General features: G+C 45.2%; 1 protein-coding gene across 3 annotated transcripts in view; it reads right to left on the bottom strand.

Moving 5' to 3' along the window:
* Positions 1-708: 708 nt before the first annotated feature.
* Positions 709-13915, bottom strand: part of BRPF3 (bromodomain and PHD finger containing 3) — a 35603-nt gene continuing 22396 nt past the window's right edge. For 2 of the 3 annotated variants that reach the window (XM_017870091.1, XM_017870089.1), the window contains exons 10-13: positions 11217-11314; positions 8111-8208; positions 4417-4571; positions 709-3050 (exon numbers count right to left, since the gene is read on the bottom strand). In XM_017870091.1, coding sequence (XP_017725580.1) covers positions 2867-3050; positions 4417-4571; positions 8111-8208; positions 11217-11314 — 535 coding nt within the window. In that variant the 3' untranslated portion in view covers positions 709-2866. The remainder of the gene's footprint in view (positions 3051-4416; positions 4572-8110; positions 8209-11216; positions 11315-13915) is intronic. The other variant, XR_001885102.1, reaches the window with a different exon arrangement.

Genomic DNA, 13915 nt, shown 5'->3' with positions numbered 1-13915 from the left:
CAGGAGGTGTGAGCATCCTAGAGTCTCGAGTTCAGCAAGCTTGTAAGTAGGTGCCAGGTGTGTGCAAAGAGTCACTCTCCTTCTGAATGAGGAGCAGAGGCTCCTAAAGGAACATGGCCTCAGGGAAGGCGAGGCATGGGAAGGTAGGACAGACCTTCCAATAGCTACCAGAAGGTGCCAGCGCTGTGCAGGAGGGAAGCAAAGTCAGAGAACATCTTCACACTGCTCCCAGGGGTCCAAGAGATAGACAGAGGCTGGGCATGGTGGCTCCCACTTGTAATCCTAGCACTTTGGGAGGCCAAGCCGGGAGGATTGCTTGGGTCCAGGAGTTTGAGACCAGCCTGGGCAACACAGTGAGACTCCATCTCTACTAAAAACAACAACAAACACAAAATAGCTGGGCATGGTGGCACCTGCCTGTAGTTCCAGCTACTGGGGAGGCTGAAGCAGGAGGATCTCTTGAGTCTAGGAAATTGAGGCTGCAAGTGAGCTATGATCATGCCACTGCACTCCAGCCTGGGCAACAGAGACCCTGTCTCAAAAAAAAATAAAATAAAAATAAAAAGATACACCCCTCACTAGCTAGGAAACTGCAACAGCTAAACAACCCCATTCTTAATGGTCCTGGCCTGTTGAAGAGGTGGCTGTAGGGAACAGGAAGAGAAGGGTAGGGGGTAGGTCCCTACTGATTAAACACAACACAGCAACTACTGCCCATTAGAACATTTATTTCTCAGAGAGAAAATAAGTTTCAGACAGTCATATTATAGTAGGTAAAATTAACTTTTGTATTCTTTACAAGCATAGATTTTTCTCTGTTTATTACCTCTCTTATACCATCTGTTATAAACAATTCTAGAAAGCAAATAAAGTCACTTTCTACAATAAATAGAGCATCATGTGCTTCACAGCAGACGCGACAGAGACACATAGGCCCCATGCCACAGCAGGATCTGAGCCGTTTCCCGTTCTAAAAGAGCATTTTAAAAAATGAGACTCAGAGAGAGAGACTAAAAGATTCAGATACTGAAAAATAAAGAGAGACTAAGAGAAAGTGTTGGGGGGAAGAGATAGACATAGAAAGAGAGGGAGAAAGTCCCAAGATCTTACAACACAGGTTTAGACAAAGGTCACAGAGTCCACAGCTGACCAACTACCTGGGGAGAGGGGAAGCACTGGCTCCTTTAAATCAACGACACTGTGTGGCCACACAATGGAGGACTCCAATAATGGAAACTATAGGCCTGAATAATTTAGAACAGTATTTTACAATTATATACACCATGTCCTTCCCTAGCCATATGCTGTATTGTTTTTATTATTATACAAAATCCAAAACCCCATCCTTTTAAGTTATAGTGTTTTGTTGGTTCCCTTTTAAACTCTGGCTCATGTCCCAAATGTATAAGAAGTTGTGGTGGTTGGTTGGTTGTATTTTTAAAAAGTCAAGTGTGTAAAAATGGCAGTGATCTCCCCAGTGACTTTGTTTTGTCCAAAACTCCCCTATGAAAATTTAAAACAATTAAAAGAATATCAGGTTAAAAATCAACATGGCAGTCAGCGGCCTGCAACTGGCCCTGCAACTTTGGTGCTCAGGAGGTGAAAAGAAATGTCTAGAGAACAGACACTGAAGCCTCTGAAAGTTGTGTTGGTTTGTCAGTCAGCATTCCCCGTTCACAGTTTTTTTCCTTCCATTTTTGAGAAGGTGAAGGTGGGGAGGGGGTTGAAGAGAAAGAAGGAAGGAGGCAGAGAGTTTGAAATAAAAGTAATGCATTCCCTGAAGTTGGGAAGTGGGAGTAGCAGAGGCTAGGCAGGGCAGGGAAGAGCACAGGCCAGGAAGATGTTTGGTGGCAGGCGCCATGCCATCCGGGTGGTGGAGAGTGAAGCTTAAGACTGCAATTGCAGAAAAAGTCCATGAGGAGAGAAGAGAGGAAAAAAGGGGGAAGAGGGCAGACCCCGCTGATGGGCACAGCTCCATCCCAACCACCCTCGACGTCCACGTGGACAGATGGACACTCGCACACCCAGCCTGACAGGAGCCCACTCTGGAGGCTTGGACCACCTCGTGGCAGCAAAGGAAAACAAGAGGGGACCCGCCTTGATCCAGGGGGCACACTCGCAGAGCTGGGAAGTTGTGTGGACAGCAAAAGGGAAGGTCTGTGGGTGGGAGGTGATGTCCTGGGGGAGGGGGTCACAGGTTGTGGGCTGGCCTCTGTCTGGGCCCTGAGGAGCCTGGCAGAGACACCACCTGGCATAGCAGCTGGCCTCAAGGGGAATGAGACATTAAAGAAAAAGACCAGTGTGGTGACGGTTTCTGTCAGTTTGGCACAAGAGAAAAAGAAAAGGTGAGCAATGGGTGCAGAAGATGGGACAGGGAAGAGGTGTGAGAATGGGCGATAAGCGGGAGAGACAGTGAGCTTGGGGAGATTCCCCTTGGGACCCTGGCATATCCACAGCATCTCTGGGATCAGTGTCAGAACCTCACCCGCCCTGAGGTGTAGTTAGTGGGAGTAGGATGGAGGGGGCCAGGCAGCCCCTCAAGAAGGAGCCCAGGACCTCTTGCCATCTGGATAGGGTCCATCTCCTAAGTTGGGCCCAAGCCTCACAGCTCTACTTCTAACTGGTTCTTCAGTAAAAAATCCCCTGAGGGACCTTGGGTGGGAGTTTTTGGCACACAGCAGGCCTGCCAGGAGAACCATGCAATTGGTCAAAACTGGGGCCTTGCCCCTAGTGGGGAGGAAGCCCAGTCCCTGGCCTACCATGAGAGGGGGAAGCTGCCGGCCATACATCTGGCAGGGGCAGAAGAGGCTTCTCTGTGCCCCGCGGGACGGAGGCAGGGCAAGCAGATGCAGGCCCAGCCCCGCCCTCACAGGTAGCTGGAAGTGACGAAGGAGTGGGGCCCCCGGACTCTGCTCAGGTGGATCATCGCACGGTCATAGGCCACCTGCACTGACTTGCGGATGCTGGTCTTGCGGCCTTCCAGCATCTTGAGCTTGTCCACGGTGTCTTCCACACCCAAGGGCAGGACTTTGTCCCTTGGAAGCCACTGCCTGAAATGCAAGCACAGTAAGAGGCTGGGCAGTAGTGGGTCTCATAGGGGGCTCCTGTGGCCCCACTTGGCCAGGACCAGCAAAACCAGGTAGAGACTACGGGGCAGAGGGAAGTAAATTGGGAGACTCCATGCAGGAGGCCACCAAGAACCTAGCAGGTCAGTGCAGCAAGCAGGATATGCAGGAGTAGGGTGGGGGAATGGCATGAAATCAATTTTGCAGCTAGGTCCTTCTCTGGGCCCTCACTGTTTGGAGAGTTGTCAGGGTCCATAGGCTAAGAAAGGCCCACCTGCTGCCCTCTGGGGCCAGCTGAGCCACCCTGGAGGGCTCTGAGCCTCACCTTGCCTTGGAGAATTAGGGGGCAATGGCTAGCAAGTACAGCTGATGCCAGGAACTGATAAACTGATCTGTGGTGGGTCCTGCACACTGTGTGTGTGTTTTTAAAGCTTCCCAGGTGAATATAACATGTGGCTAAGAATACAGCCTTTGGAACAAGATCTTGTTTTTTATCTCAGTTCTGGCTACAGGGTCTGGACTTTCCGAGCCTCAACTTCCTCATCTGCAAAATGGATTATGAGGGGACTAATGAAGACTTAAATGAGGATTAAAAGAGATCAGATATATAAAGCAATCTGCATAAGTACATGGAGTAAGCACTCAATGGCAGCTACTATTATCACTATTTTTATTAGCTAGTTCTCCCTCCTCACTCTATAGAAGCTAAGGTGAAAGCACTCTCTTGCTGGTGCTAAGAGAAACCTTAAGTATTGTAAACCATAAATGAGCAAGTCTCCTGTAGTGGACACTCCACTGGCCAGAACCCCCCTCAGGATGGAAACATGCTTCCCAGAAGCTACTGGAAGTGTGGGAAGCCGACAGGTTCTCATCTGAGTCCCTCACTAGGAATCACCCTCCACCAAGGAAGCCTCTGGCCCAGGCCACACCCCTCCCTCGGGGCAGTGGCATTCAATTACCAGTTGGCACAGGGCAAAAAGGCACAGCCCCAATTCCTGACATCTCTATCTTGTTGAGCCACCCAGCTCCAGATGTGCCCAATGGATGAGGTGAGACAGCAAGTGGGCTGTATTGCAACTTCTACCCAGTGCTGCATCACTCCCACTCCACAGCTCTCCTCAATAAGCCTCCTGATGCAAGTCTCGACCTCAGAGTGTTTCCCAGGGAATCTGATCCGCAACACCCCTCAGTTACTATTAACATGGCAAGTACAGGTCTGTTGCTGGCAAGTAATGCCTTCCCCTTCACCTGGGTGGAGACCAGGGTAACTGCATCCATGGCCCCTCTGTGTACCTCACTAGCACAGACCCCTGGCGTGCCCCTCAGCCCCCTCACAGCAGCACCCACTAACCAGGTGCGCTTGTTGTCAAAGAAGAGGACAAGGAAGAGCTTCTCTCCAGCCTCTGCCTGTTTCTGCTCTCCCAGCTTCAGCACGTCCAGCGGGGGGACAGGGATGGGAACGCCATTGTGCAGGAGGCCCTCCCGGGGCATCTTGGGATCGATGATCTGGAGGCAGAATAGAAGATGGGCACTCAGTGAGGGAGGCCAGGGTGAGCAGCGCCCCTGCTGCAGGACCAACTGCTGAAGCACCTACACCAGGGGAGTATCAGGTCTGAGTGGGATATCTTTGATGTGCAGACCAGACAGGCAAACCCCTTCCTCCAATGTCCCTTAGGACAGAAGAGTAGAGGTCACTTTTTTTTTCCTGCCAATTTCCCTTTAGTACCTTTGCAATTCACCTCAAATGCTCGGGGGCCTTCCCTAGGTACCACAGCATGAAGGCTCTGCGTCGGGAAGGCCATCCAGTTGGTTCTAACAAGGTCTCTGGTTACCCACTACCTTTCTGTCTGACTACAATCCTTCCTGATACATGGACCAGATATATTTGTGACACCTCCATGGTAAGATCAAAGAGGAGGCTCAGTGTATAGCTAGAGAATGAGCTTGGAGGTTGATGGAGAGGGGGGATGATGTGGGTGGAAACAAGGGCCACTGGAAGCATTAATCCTTGAGGCAACAAGCTCCACAAGGGCAGCAGCTGGGCCCTTCTTCAGGTTTGCTTCTGGCATCCAGCCCCGCCTTGCCTGGCTCAGAGAAGGCAGGTGCTCAGCAAAATGCCTGGCAGCATCAACACAACAATCAAAATCCAGGTCTAGTGAGCACTTTCAAAGTTTCCGGAGCTCCTAATTATTCACACATCATCTCATTTCAATCTCTTGCTGAAGTTTGCTGACAAGTGTTAGCTGACAGAGGAAAACACCAAGCACAGAAGCAGGATGTAGCTGGCTAAAACCACACTGGGACTAAAACCAGACAAGGCTTGGGCCTCCACAGCCCACTGCCTCCTACGCAGCCCCTGCTTCCAGAGCAGACAGCTAATAGCTCTGGGAGCAAAGACTGGGAACTTACTGAGGAAGCAGCCTTCTCCAGAGACAGAGCAATCTTACTTCCCATATGCTGTCCCATTGGGCCCCTTCTCATAATAAACTGCTCTCATTATTTACCTTTGCATGTCTGCCAATTTCACGACATCCCTCTTAAGATAAGCAGCTGAAAGCAGTTGTTCTGGTTATGCGTTTACTCTAAGGAAGAACCACCTTACCCCACCCACCAGGTGTGTAATTTGATCAAAACTCTCTCTCCCAGCCTGTCTGTCCCTCCTGGGATTGAAGTAAAGAGTCCTAACAAGAACCACCATACAAGCCCGTGTAAGCTTCCTTGATTACCAAACAAGACAGTGAGGCTACTCTGACATGCTTCCTCTTGACTAAGGCATGCTGGTTCCTGCCTTGGAACCCAGGGTGCTTGCAGAGGGTAGATTGTGAAAAATTTCCTGAGGGCAAAAGCAAGGTGGATAAGTCTGCCATCTGAGGAGAGCTTTTGTGTCCCAAAATAATAAATGGTCCATTCATTCAATGAATACTATGCAAATGTAAAACAACATGGTAACAAAGCTTGTGATAAAACTTAACATAAGTGTACATACACTATTATTACAACTATAATATGAATATGTGAACAATAAATAGAAAGAACGATACAAAATGCTTGGAGTCAACACTAGAATGGTGGGGTTTGTGTTGTTTTTTTCCCCGTTTTTCCAAACTTCTATAATGCAGTATATTACTCTTACAAAAAAAAAAAAAAAAAAAACTGTTTAAAAGACAAGGAAAAAAACAGACAAGAGCCAGAAAAAATTAAAAACTTTATATCCACTATCTATGGATGCAAATACATACTGAAGAATGCATAGGAAAAAGACTAGGAGAGCATACACCAAAATAAAAACACAGGTTGTGTTCAGGTGGTGGCTGAATTTTTTTAATCATGACAGAAAATGTATAATTAAGAGGGTAATTAAAAAAAAAAAGATGAATTTTAGACTAGTGTTTTTGCATTGTGAGGTGTTCTGTTTGTTTTTTAAATCCAAACCTGCACAGCTTAATCACTTCTTTAATGACTGAGCTGGGAGTCCTGTAGTTTCACTGCTGGCAGGGCAGAGAGCCCTGTGAAGGCAGGCAGCCCCAGGCCCTAACTCTTCAGCTGCTAGATCAGTGTGAATTTTTCGGCCTGCTACTGCTAAGGAGGGTGTAGAGTAGGCAACATAGTTTCCAATATGGCTCCAACAAATTGTATTAATACAACCTCTTTGGACTATGATTTCCTTATCTGACCAAACAGGATCAGAATTCCTCCTCTCCTTATCTTAAAAGGCTGCTGTTAAAGTCACAGATATGAAGGGGCTGGGAGAAACCCAGAGTCCTGTATACATGTAAGAGGTTGGTGGGGTAGTTCCCAATCCTGGCTACAGATCATCTAGGATGTTTTCTAAAAAATATTGCTGCCTCAGTCTGGCCTCAGAGAGTCTAATTTGATAGTGCTTGGGTGGAGGTGACTTGATATGGGTATTGTTTTACAATTTTCCCCAGATTATTCTGACATGCCTCAAAGGTTTAGTTAGTATCAGTGGTATCTTCCAGAGCCAGATGGACACTACCTCCCCAACTGAGACAGAGTTCAGAAATAACAATCAAGGTGGCAAAAATTGAATTTTTAGCTGCTGCTACTATGAAAGAAATGAAAAGTTTAGTTACTGTTGGTGTGAGTATAAACCAAAATGAACTTCCGGCAACTTGGCAACTTGTATCAGAATTCTGCATAGACTTTGCCCCAAGAAGGGACTCCTAAGAATTCACTGTAAGGAAATAATCATGGATGTGCACAAGGGTAAAGCTACAATGATGTTTATTGCCAACTGTTTATCATAGTGAAAAATTCAAAACAATCTAAGTGACCAACTAGGGAATGGTTAAAATATGGTACATGCATACAGCTGAAGACGATGCAATCATTAAAAGTGATGTTGACAAAGAATGTTTAATGGCATAAGATGGGCATGTTCATGATATGCTGTTAAGTGAAAGGGAGGCTAAAAGCAGTATGGTCTCATATATATGCATATTTATACATTTTCTATAAAAGAGTAAGTGGATATACACCCCAAGTTATCCTTGAATAGACAGGACTGTGGATGATTTTGAACTCAGTAGCTCAGAACACAGGCTTTGACATCACACATTTTAAGCCCTGGGCTCAAATTCCAACCCTGTCATTTATTAGCTGAATGTCCACAAATCGTCAGTTTTCTTCCTTAGAAAATGGAATAAGTATTTACATACTTTCCTCAGTATTTCAAGGACTTAGCGTGACAAATATTTAATAAAACGTCTAAGCATTATCAGTAGCTTTAAAGATTCTCTAAAATGGGCCCTGTTACTTTTATGCATAAGGAAATAAATAAATGCTATTAAATGCTATTAAAACTCTAAGAACCCTGGCCTTCATCTGCATACTTTTAGCCTATTTTTAGTGCCCCAAGCTGGGAGCCTTGCTAGTTTGACCCACTCAGGCTGGGGCAAAACCCCCCTCCCTTCTACAGCTAAAGACACTCTGACTCCCACCATACTCTGCTGGCTTAATCCAATCAGATTAGCCCCCAAGGCAAGGCAGGGGAGGTAGGAGGGTGGCGTCTGGGGCAGACTCACCAAGGCAGGGTAGGAGGGGTAGCCTCGGCACTTGGCCCACACCAGCTCCAAGGGCTCCAGGTCTCCGCGGTCTTCAAAGGGCAGCAGGAGGCTTCTGCCTGGGGGGTGGGGGAGGGGAGGAGACAGCACCCAAAGGGGACTTGGAATGGTACCCAAAAGGCCTGCCTGTGGCCTCCATTTGACTGGGGCAACCCAGGAATGAGTCACAACATCCCCTCCACCCTTCCTTTTCCCTCTCCTTTCCTTAGAAGTTAGACTGGATCAGGGGTCAGCAAACTAGTTCTGTAAAGGGCCAAATAGTAAATATTTTAGCTTCTGTGGGCAACACGGCATCTGTTGTAATTACTCAACACTGCTGTTGTTATAGCATGAAAGGAGTCACATACACAATCTATAAATGAATAAGCATGGCTATGTCCCAATAAAACTTTATGTTTTGGACACTGAAATTTGAATTTCATGTAATTTTCACGTTATGAAATATCATTCTTCTTTTGATTTTCTTTTCAATCATTTCAAAACGTAAAAACCGTTCTTGGCCCATGGACCATACAAAAATAGGCAATAGGCCATAGTTTACTGACCTCTGAACTAGAACCCCTAAGATGGCTTTCCCTGGAAAAATGTAACTGCTTCATCCTCACAGCCTTAGGGAGAAGGGCCAAAATCCAGCTTGGGCAATGCCACATACTGCTCTCTGCACCTCCCTGAGTGGGGAGTCCTCATGATGGAGGCTTCATGGACAAAGATGCCAGGGAAGACATCCTGGTAAAATTACTTGCTAACTGAGCTCTTTTCTGACAGGGTCACACCTGGCCACCTAGGTCACCTGGATGCACAGCACTTAGCAGAGCTAAGCGGTCTGCAAGTCCTTCACATGTCTTCTTTTGTCAGAACCTGATACTGGGTATCCCTGGGGCAGGCACTACATCTTTTCATCTTACTTTGCTCTGCACTCAATGCACTAGCACATGTGAATGAGTGCTTCACAGATGCTTCTGAACACACAGAAGAACCTCTCTTCCCCTCCCCCCATCTATACACTGGAATGGGCAGGTGACCACACTCAACCAAAGAAAAAAGTCCAAATCTAACAGAGTGGAAATTGTAATTTCTAAAGAAATATTACTACCTCACTTTTTAAAAAATTTTATTTATTTATTTTTTGTAGAGATAGGATCTCACTATGTTGCCCATGCTGGTCTCAAACTCCTGGCTTCAAGCAACCCTCCCACCTCGGCTTCCCAAAGTGCTAGGATTACAGGTGTGAGCTACTGTGCTTAACTCTACTTGTAATTTTAAAAAATGCACTAAAATTATAAGATACTATTTTGCACCTATTGAATCACTAGCAGTAACAATAAAAAGATAAAATCCAATACCAAAGAGGTAGACTGAATAGAAACTGGTGCAATCACATACTACTGATGCAACTGCAGACCAAACCCATCCTTATGGAATGTAATTTGGCAGTATGTCTGAAGAGCCATTTAAAAAATGTATGAACCACCTGTTCTAGTAAATTCCTTCTCTGAGAATTTATTCTAAGAAAAATAACTTTCAAGATGAATAAAAGGATTTTAAACAAAAATATGGGTTCACTACATTACATATAATGTTAAAAGCTGGAAACAACCCAAATGCCTAACAATAGAATGCTTAAGTAAATTATAATGCATTGTTAGATACATTGTTCCAATAACATGAGATATATAAAGATTATGTGTCAACATGAAGAAAGTACAAAAAAAATTGAAAACAGTAGAATACAAAAGTGCATGTGTTTGGATCAGCATTTTGTTAAAAATGTGCCTAAAATAAACAGAAGGCAACACAGAGAAATGAAGACAATCATGTTAACGGTGATGGAACTACGGGAGGTCAATATCCTTTGGCATCATTTTAATAAGCATGTGGTTTTAAAAGTAAGAATAAGATGTCACCACCAGAAGCACAAAGTGTGCCAATCCACTCCTGGCTTTGTGTGAGATGCTGTACAAATTCATCTTGACATGAGCCCGGCCTTTTGGGCACTGACAATTACAGAAAGCAATGAAACACACAGGCATGCATCCATCAACACACATACGAGAAAGAAACTGATGCTAAGGGAAAATAAAGTAGTTGGGTAAAGGAAAGAAGGAAGAGAAGCCCTGCAGCCTGTGTGTTAGATGGAAACTTCAAAGACAGGGCATCCAGGGAGCACACACCCCTGTAGAGCAGGGCTGGACAGAGGTGAGCTCAGAGAACAGCCTGCTCTGTACCTGTCCCACCTGAGCACCCACCCCAGGCCTCTCCCCCAGGTCCTGCCCTGCCCTTTATTTCCTTTGTCCAAGGAGACAAGGCCCATAAAACTACAGGGTTATGTATGTGCGAGATTCAGTGATACAGGCTATCACTGATAACGTTTGTGAATGGGGACAGGCAGTATCCATGATAATTACAAACATACACTTCCTTCAATTCAGTAATTCCACTTCTATGGATAGGCTCCCTATGGATATAAAATTATCTATGCATAAGGTTGCTCACTGCAACACTGGTTATGATAATAAATGAAAACAATCTAAAAGTCCACCTTTGGAGGACTGGCTAAGCAAATGATGGCATTCCTATATAATGGGACACTGGGAAGCCAATAAAAAACACAGAAGGATTTCCAAGATATATTACTAGCTGGAAAAAAGGAATGGTTTAGAGGAACATGTGCATATTAGGCTTCTCTACTCACTCTTAATTATTCATGCAAGTTTTGACTTGTATACATATGGATTACCTCTGGAAAGATATAAAAGAAAATGCTAGCAGTTGATGTTCCAGGGAGGGGAGTGCTAGCTTTCATTATACACTCTTTTGTACTTTTTTGATTTTTATTACTATGGGCATGTATAACCTATTCAAATTTAAGATGCAATTAAAAGAAAAAAAAAAAAAAAAAGAGTATGATTGGCCTGGGAGAGGGCCATCTCCCTGCCCAAGGGCCCAAGAGTTTGGGGGAGCTCAGGGACTGGCTGCCTGGTACAGAGCCCCAGCAGTGCAGCAGCCTGAAGAGCTGGCTCCTCAGAAGGCCTGGCCCCCTCAGCTCTGCCTGAACACTGCTCCTCACCTGAGCCATTGTAGTCAGAGTCTCCATTCACACCTTCCAGGAAGGGCACTCGAGACAGGGCTGGCTTCCCACGGCTGCGTTTGGGGGGCGTCAGACCACTGCACACAGAGCAGGGAGAGAGGGGTGAAATGAGCAATTTCAATGACTAAAACGCCCACTCCCCTTCTCCCTTCTCCCCTCTCTGACAGGAGTGGAGCTACAAAAACTCTTCAGGGAGGACAGTTCTCACCTTCCCCTAAAACTCACACTAACCCATGTTTTGACTGCAAAGTTCCCATGAGGTTTTGAGGAACCATTTCATCTACACGGAAGGACTGAACCTGGAAGGAGTTGCTCATTCCCTGCTCAGGAACCTTGGACTTCATCCAAAGGAAAGGTCACACCAGTCATCTGCCAATCCTTCCAGAGTCTAAGCAGCCTTGCCATGACAGGGGCCATCTTACATCTGCCCAGAATTCTTTGCTCTGGTTCACATTGCGTCTTCTTTAGAAACCAATTTATTTTTGAGATTCAAAAATTTTCCTCTTTGCCAAATTTTCTAAAGTGGACATGTCATACTTCCTTAATTAGAAAAGACATTTTAAATTGGAAAAAAAATGCACTTCTCACTTCCAAATGGTTTATGTGTGAAGTTTTTCTTGGATAGAGAGAAGTGGATTTTTTAAAGTAAAAAGTGGGCTGGGTGTGGTGGCTCATGCCTGTAATCCCAGCACTTTGGGAGGCCGAGCTGGGCAGATCAGGAGGTCAGAAGATCAAGACCATCCTGGCCAACGTGCTGAAACCTAATCTCTACTAAAAATACAAAAATTAGCTGGCCGTGGTGGCACGTGCCTGTACTCCCAGCTACTTAGGAGGCTGAGGCAGGAGAATCACTTGAACCTGGAAGTTGGAGGTTCCAGTGACCCAAGATCGCGCCACTGTACTCCAGCCTGGCGACAGAGCGAGAGACTCCATCTCAAAAAAAAAAATTTTTTTTCATGGCTATTTCAAACAGGCAAAATATATATTACACAAAGACTAAAAGTGATAAGCAAAATTAGAATAGCAATACCAAAGCAATGTTGTAACTGAAGCCCACCCACACATCAGTATTTTCAAATTGTTCCCCATGCAGTTCTAATGTACACCACAGCTTCTGGGCAAAAATGATATGGCTAGGGCTTTTTTCCATCCAAACTTCAAAAAATATTACTCCTATATAACTTTAATTTTTTTTACTAATAAAATGCTTAAAGAATAGGTCGTCAATCTGCAGAAAAGCAGAAATGCTTAAAGAAACCCCTGGTGGGATAAGCAGCAGCCAGGAGGAGGGACTGGTTGGAGAGTAGGGTACTCCTGTTTTACTGAATCAGAACTGACTTTATCAGGACTGTATGCTAAGAAAACCTTTGCTTAACCAAAACCCAGTGAATCATAATTTTTCAGTAACCAGTAGTTAAGTTGGTAGTTTTTATTGCTAGTCAAACTAGGAACTGTTTGGGAAAAAACAAAAAATACCCAGTTTACATTTAGGATTTAGTTCCCACTTACCCTACAGAAATCTGCCAACATATTAGAGACACTGAGGCCTTGTACAAATGTAAAGTGCTAGTAATTTTATCAGGAAAGCCTCTCAAAGTTCACATCAAGATGAGAAAAAGAAAAACAAATCAAAGTTCACATCAAGAATCTGGGGAGACGGCCGGGCGCGGTGGCTCAAGCCTGTAATCCCAGCACTTTGGGAGGCCGAGACAGGCGGATCACGAGGTCAGGAGATCGAGACCATCCTGGCTAATACGGTGAAACCCTGTCTCTACTTAAAATACAAAAAAAACTAGCCGGGCGACGAGGCGGGCGCCTGTAGTCCCAGCTACTCGGGAGGCTGAGGCAGGAGAATGGCGTAAACCCGGGAGGCGGAGCTTGCAGTGAGCTGAGATCCGGCCACTGCAGGTGGCAGAGCGAAGACTCCGTTCAAAAAAAAAAAAAAAAAAAAAAAAAAAAGAATCTGGGGGAGAGACATCTTCAAAATACAACAGAAGAGAGCACAGCAAAGTAGTTAAGAAATTAAACTCTCGGAGCCTATCTGGGTTCAAAACCCAGCTCTTGTTAACAGTTCTGTAACCTTCAGCAAGTTACTTAACTTCTCTGAGGCTTACACTCCCCATGTGTTGTTGTAAAGATTAATGAATGAACACACATAAAGCTCTCAGTACAGCACATACCATGCATTCAATAAATAGCAGCTGTAGTTGTTGTCATACGAAGGGTAGTAAATTTTAATGTCTTACTTAAAGTATTACAAACTGCTAATACTGTACTATAGAATGATGAGCTCTCAGAAGGATGAGCTCAATAAAATAGGATGCAACACCAACAATAGGTCTGTATGTTCCTGATTTGTAGAAAAAAGCACAACTGACTCAATCATGGCCTGCATTTCCGCCCTTTCTCCAAGTTACCCAGGCCTAAGGAGACAACCCAACCTACAATTATCTTATTTACTGATTTAACATCCATATCCATGAGAACAGACACCTTAGAAGATAATCTTCATGACAACAGGCACCTTAGTGCTTAGAACAGCACCTGGCACACAGTAGGTGTTCAGTTATCAATATTTGAATGAGTGACCTATAGAAAGCACGTGTAGCACCAACCTGCTCAGAAAATCGTCAGAAAAGATAAACCAAGGGGCAAGTGAAAAGGAGGTGTGGGGATGG

The sequence above is a fragment of the Rhinopithecus bieti genome, unplaced genomic scaffold (genome assembly GCF_001698545.2).
Source record: "Rhinopithecus bieti isolate Rb0 unplaced genomic scaffold, ASM169854v2 scaffold_4553, whole genome shotgun sequence".
Classification (NCBI taxonomy): Eukaryota; Metazoa; Chordata; class Mammalia; order Primates; family Cercopithecidae; genus Rhinopithecus; species Rhinopithecus bieti.
The sequence above is the reverse complement of the archived record's forward strand: the minus strand, read 5'-3'. Positions and strand labels throughout refer to the sequence as shown.